This window comes from Miscanthus floridulus, chromosome 17 (genome assembly GCF_019320115.1).
Source record: "Miscanthus floridulus cultivar M001 chromosome 17, ASM1932011v1, whole genome shotgun sequence".
Lineage (NCBI taxonomy): Eukaryota > Viridiplantae > Streptophyta > Magnoliopsida > Poales > Poaceae > Miscanthus > Miscanthus floridulus.
In genome coordinates, this window is record NC_089596.1 from 103530368 (window position 1) to 103535920 (window position 5553).

The window sequence follows — 5553 nt, forward strand, 5'->3', positions numbered from 1 at the left end:
AGACACAATCACAATCAGAGGATGGTTTATTTATTTATAAATAATATTTGACTCCAGCCTCATCGCGATCTCCGGTTCGTAGGAGGAAGAGTTGAGAAGCATCACACACACACACACACAACCTGAATGATAATACATGCATGCCGTATTGCCTATTGGCACTCATTATTCAGATATATATACTACATACATCGTGCATGGCAGCGCGAGCTGGCTCTCTGATCTGATCAGATCTGCTCGAAGTCCTGGAGCGCCCAGTGGCCGTCGGCGCCCTTGACCATGAACTTGTTCTTGGCGACCCACCACTCCACGGGCACCGGGTACTGGTCCTTAAGCGCGTCCTCCCCCTTGTTGGTCAGCGCGACGTCGCGGTCCACCTCCAGCCTGAACCCTCCGGCGCTGCCCTGCTCGCCGGCGACGCCGTGCAGGTAGCACTCGAGGTTGTGCAGCGTCGCGATCGTCCCGGGCTGCTTCAGGTACGGCGACCGCCCCGTGGCGATGGGCAGCTGCACGGCCACGTCCACGTACCCGAGCGGCGGGTACGTCGGCACGATGTCGCCGGCGTTCTTCACGTGGAGCGCCCGCAGGTCCGGGAACGACGCGAACGCCGTCTTGAAGTTGCCGTCCCCGACGCGCGGGCTCGCGAACACGAACGCCGTCACGGGGCACGGCGGCTGCGAGGACCCCGCCGGCGGCGCGTTCACACCGTTGGCCGCGAGGTCCACGGCGTTGAGCGTGGCCAGCGACGCGCCCAGGCTGTGCCCGGTCACCGTGATGCTCGTCACCTCGTCCTTGTACAGTGCCATCAGCCTGCTCACCTCCGCCAGGACCTGCACCATATCATATTTCATTCATGTGGTTCTTCACTAAGCACTGCACAGTACGTGATAAGCATCTGATTTGGTAATACTCCATTTCATCCTAAAGAGAATGCAATTCTCACTTGCCAAAGGCAAAGAGTCAAACAATTTTAAATTTAACTAAATCTATACAAAAATTATTAATATCTATGATAACAAGTATCATTATATTAATTATAAAAACATATTTTTACAGTAACTCGTTGCTTAAGTATAAACTTTTATGCCTCTCAACAAATTTAAGCCATCAATGCATTCCTTTTCGCACGAGCTAACTCGTTGCTTAATTGGATGCAAGTTTAAGCCAATGATCAGTGCCTGACAAGTAGGGCCTACCGGAACATTCATGCAATGTGCATGTGCCTAGACTCTAACGTACAGCCACGAATTAATTCTTCACGGTGAACAATTTTCACCAATGATTTTTAGGTGAAACACTTTGCTGATTTTTAGGTGACAAAGTCAAAGAACTGGGAAATGGTCGATCTGAATCTCAGTAGTCATCAGTACATATATATAGAGTAGCAGTAGCAAGCAGAGCTAACACTTGCCTGGTCTCTGGCGCTGGTCTGGTTGTACTTGGAGTCCGGGTTGCTGGACCTGTACACGGAGAGGAACCCGCGGTGCACCAAGGCGGCCGGGTTGGCGGCGGCGGCGGATCCCAGCACGGGCGCGGCGGACACGGGCGTGAAGTCGAAGTCGTTGACCCACTCGAGGCTGCGCATGGTCCCGCGCCACGCGACGAGGATGTCGCGGCGGCCCAGCGCGGCGACGCCCTCGTCGGTGGCGACGGCGACGTACCCCATCCAGTTGGACTCTCTGCTCCACGACTCCGGCAGCAGGTCCGGCAGCGGCAGCAGCAGGAACGCCTCGGGCACGGGGAGCGCCGACGTGGCGTAGATGAACTTGGTGATGGTGTAGCTCCCGGCCGCCGCGGCGCCCGAGCTGGCCAGCAGGTCAGAGTAGCCGAACAGGCACGCGCCGGCGTGCGGCGACCGCTTCTCCTGGTTGAACCCATCGTAGGTGGCCTGCGTGAGCTCGCCGTAGGTGATGAGGTTCGTTCGCAGGTCGAGGTCCAGCGGGTCCAGTAGCCCCGACCACGAGTCCGCGCCCTGGAGCTCGCGCCACCGGCTGGCAATGCTTCCGAGCGTCATCGCCTTTGGTTGGGCTACTAGCTAGAGTTTGGTTCAGACTGGTTGCTGGCTGTAGCTTCGTTTCAGCTTGCATTGCTGCTTGTGGTCATGGGGTGTATTTATATATATCACTATATAGACTAGATAGATGCAGGTCGCGTCGATGAGATCGATGACAACGGATTTGCTATGTTCGTTCTGAAATGCTTCTATCTCAGTGTGCCAAAAGAAAGTGTATTATATCGTGCAGCTGGAAAATGACCGGCGAGACGGGAAACTAGATGCGCCAACGAAATGTTGGTAGTGAGACCTTGCGTCTCCGACAAAATGATCTTGGCTTGTAGCCAACATCTACACGTACGCTCCAAATAGGAACATGCCGGTCATGCACTTTAGCCTGCTTGCATTGATGCATGGCGTTCTTACGTACGTCAGGTCAGGTGTGTGCACGAACAGTCACAAGATTTTTCTGCTGTGAAAACGTTTCCGATCCTGTGAGTGCATCAGAGAACTGGAGTGTGAGCGCAGTGTGATCGCCGGTAGGGAAACGGGACCCAGACCCCTGCAGGTAGGTAGACGATCTGCCTGGCCTGGCAACAAGAATGGAGGTACAAGTGCATGTGTCACTTGGTTGCGTGCAAGCCTCGTTGCTTGTCCCGTCCAAGATCTGATCATCATCCTGCTTCACTCTGTTTTTTTTTGTGACATTTGCCATCCTTTTTCGTTTTTGGTGAAATTTATCTATGACGAGTTGACGACGACGTTGATTGGCACACCAAAACGGTAGCTTTCAAGCGTGTAACATGAGTCTGAATAAACAGAGAACTATGGAAGGATCCAGCTGCCAGAGATATGCATGCTAAATCTAGCTTCCTGGTTTACTTAGTCAGAAGGAGTTCTTAATTCCAGGTCTACTTCGATGACAGTAGCACTGATAGAGACAAATGATATCAGGTGTGCTGGGTCGACCTGTTTGCTCATGTTGTAGAAATTTTTTGATCGCTAATCCAACCGTAGCACGTCTTATGACAGTTTTTCAATTAATTAGGAGGTAATATTGTTCATAGTATGAATAACAAAATAACTTGACGCCAGACTGGAGCATGTACCACGAGTGTATGCGAAAGAAGTGTACGTGCAACAGAGATACGCCAAGCTGCATTGTCATCGTGGCTACCGCTTTGCCTACGAGTTCTTAATTCCACCACTACGAGTTCTTAATTCCACCGCGTGTATCATATCTCCATAGAGTTGACAGGATACAGATAGAGACAGTGCATTGAAAAATTAGCAGCTAATTATTAGCTGAAAGCTGCTAATAGTTTATAAGTTCCTTCAATCCACTGTCCAACCGTCAATCTAGCCGGTCTCCTAATAAAGATTAGCAAGCTAAAAAATAACGGCTATTAACTACTAGCTAGCTATCTTTTAGTGCTAATGGATCAAAACATGCCCCAAGACCAGTGCACCGGTTTTGCTCAGTATGTAGATCATAACATCTATGGTTTCCAGCAAGCCAATAAAAACGGGAAACATCCCATATTCGTTTTTCACGATGGATACGGTCCAGCGTGCTACATCATCTAAAAAAAGAATAGACATATCTTCCTACTTTTTTGGGAGCGTGTTGGGCAGAGCCGCTTGAGCATCCGGCACTATCCATCCGTGCCGGTTCATGCCTGCCAAATCGATGCATCAGCCAATCGCTCGTTCCAGACCCTCCAACCAGAAATCCACACCTAAGGGCCTGTTTGACAGAGATTCACCACTGTAAAATATGAATCTAAATCTGGGATTCACCGTAGATCAGCTCCACCGTGAATCTGAGATCCACCGTGTATGTACCAGGGAACTGTTTGGCAAAACAATAGATCCAAATTCACGAAAATGAGGTTTTGGTGGGAATAGCCTGTTTTGCCCTTAGGTTGTAACATGAGACATGTGGCTCACGTCTTATGACTATATTCATTCAAAAAATGTATATTTTTAAAACACAAATGCAATATGACACACCAAATAGATAATTAATTAACTCATGTCAACAATATTTCGATTGTCCATACATAAAAATAACTAAAGATTAACTAAATATTACGATTGTTCATGACAACTTCTCAACATTAGATAGTCTTCCATTACATGCTAGTTGTTCCAAGCTAGAGCAAGAGCCTTTCTGGTATTGTTGGGACAAAATGAGGATCATGAACATTGTACTTCCTCCTAAGCCAATCGAGCCTTTCATCGATGGGGAGGGTCATGAACATTTCTCTTTGCTCTTTCTTCACAAACAACTCAGTTGCCACAAAATGCTCATCGGTCTTATATGCAGCCCCACATGCCACAACATGTTCCATAACTTGCTTAATGGTGATCCCACCTTGCCTTTTAGACACAAAAGAAGATGCAGACTCAGAAATCTTTGAGATGTGCTCTTGGATAACAAGGGCTGTGCTACTCTTAGGTTTCTTGGTGGGCTTCTCCAAAATAACCTTAGCGCCCAGTGGCCACACCCCCAGCGCCCATGGCTGCCTGCTGGCCAGCCGGTAAGGGCTGCTGCGACGAACTACCACCTGCTTGACCAGTGGCCACACCCCTAGCGCCCATGGCTGCCTGCTGGCCAGCCGGTAAGGGCTGCTGGCCGGTCGGTAGGGGCTGCTGGCCGGCCAGGAAGGCTTGTTGGGCAGCCAAGGCATGCTGGTGGGCGCCGTCCATGGCGGTCTGGAGGCCGCCCGCGCCTGCCTGAGCGCCGGCCATGGCGGGGTCGACACCGGCTGCGGCTCCCTGCCAGCTGACTGGGGCGGGTTGAAGGCCGGCCGAAGGGGGCATGTCCGCGACACCGGGAGGAGCTCCGGTGGCCGCGCCCTGTAGCTCACGAGAAAGCCCAACCCTAGGTGCGGTCTTTCCCATGGATGTGGACGAAGAAGGAGGTGCAGGAGGTCGAGCAGGACCGGATCTACCGGATCCGGCCATGGAGGGCTCGCCGGAGTGGAGGGATGGAGGGAGGGGATGGGCGGCGCGGCCTCCCTGGCCGCGACGGAAGAGGAGGTCGGCACGAGGCGCGAGTCGAAGGGGCGTCGTAACCCGTGAGGTGGGGAAGAAAGGAAAGAATCGAAACGATAAGGGTAAGAGGTGTGTAACTAGTGGCAAAGGTAGGTAATTTTTATCCAACTTCACGAGGAGGTACGAAACACCCATTCGTGGAGCACCCCCTGAGGAGCTCCACCAATTTGGTGAATCCGGTCTCTAGATCCTCCGTTTTGGTGGATTTAAATTTGGTGGATCTAGGGTGTTTGGGAAATTTTTGGTAGAGCTGAAAATAGTGAATCTAGAGCTGGTGAATCCCTACCAAACAGGTCCTAAATCAATGCATCTGCCAATTGCCAAATGGATCCTTTGTACATGCCCTGAACCAGAGCCCCATACGAACAAGCATCCATGCATCGCGTTTAGGATCATCAATGTGTAAGCATATCTGCGTACCATTCCGGACAACTGATCCAGTACGGGACCTCAGAGGTGTCCCGCTCAACAGTTCCCATCAGACTCCAATCGCTGCAAAA

At 51.2% G+C, this 5553-nt stretch overlaps 1 protein-coding gene across 1 annotated transcript; it reads right to left on the reverse strand.

The window, feature by feature from the left end:
• LOC136518289 (phospholipase A1-II 7-like) lies at nt 1–2174 on the reverse strand. Its single transcript, XM_066511935.1, has 2 exons — nt 1412–2174; nt 1–830 (listed from the first exon to the last, which is right to left on the reverse strand). The coding sequence occupies exons 1-2, from the start codon at nt 2012–2014 to the stop codon at nt 228–230; spliced, it is 1206 nt and encodes a 401-aa protein (XP_066368032.1). The 5' UTR covers nt 2015–2174; the 3' UTR covers nt 1–227.
• Nucleotides 2175–5553: the final 3379 nt, after the last annotated feature.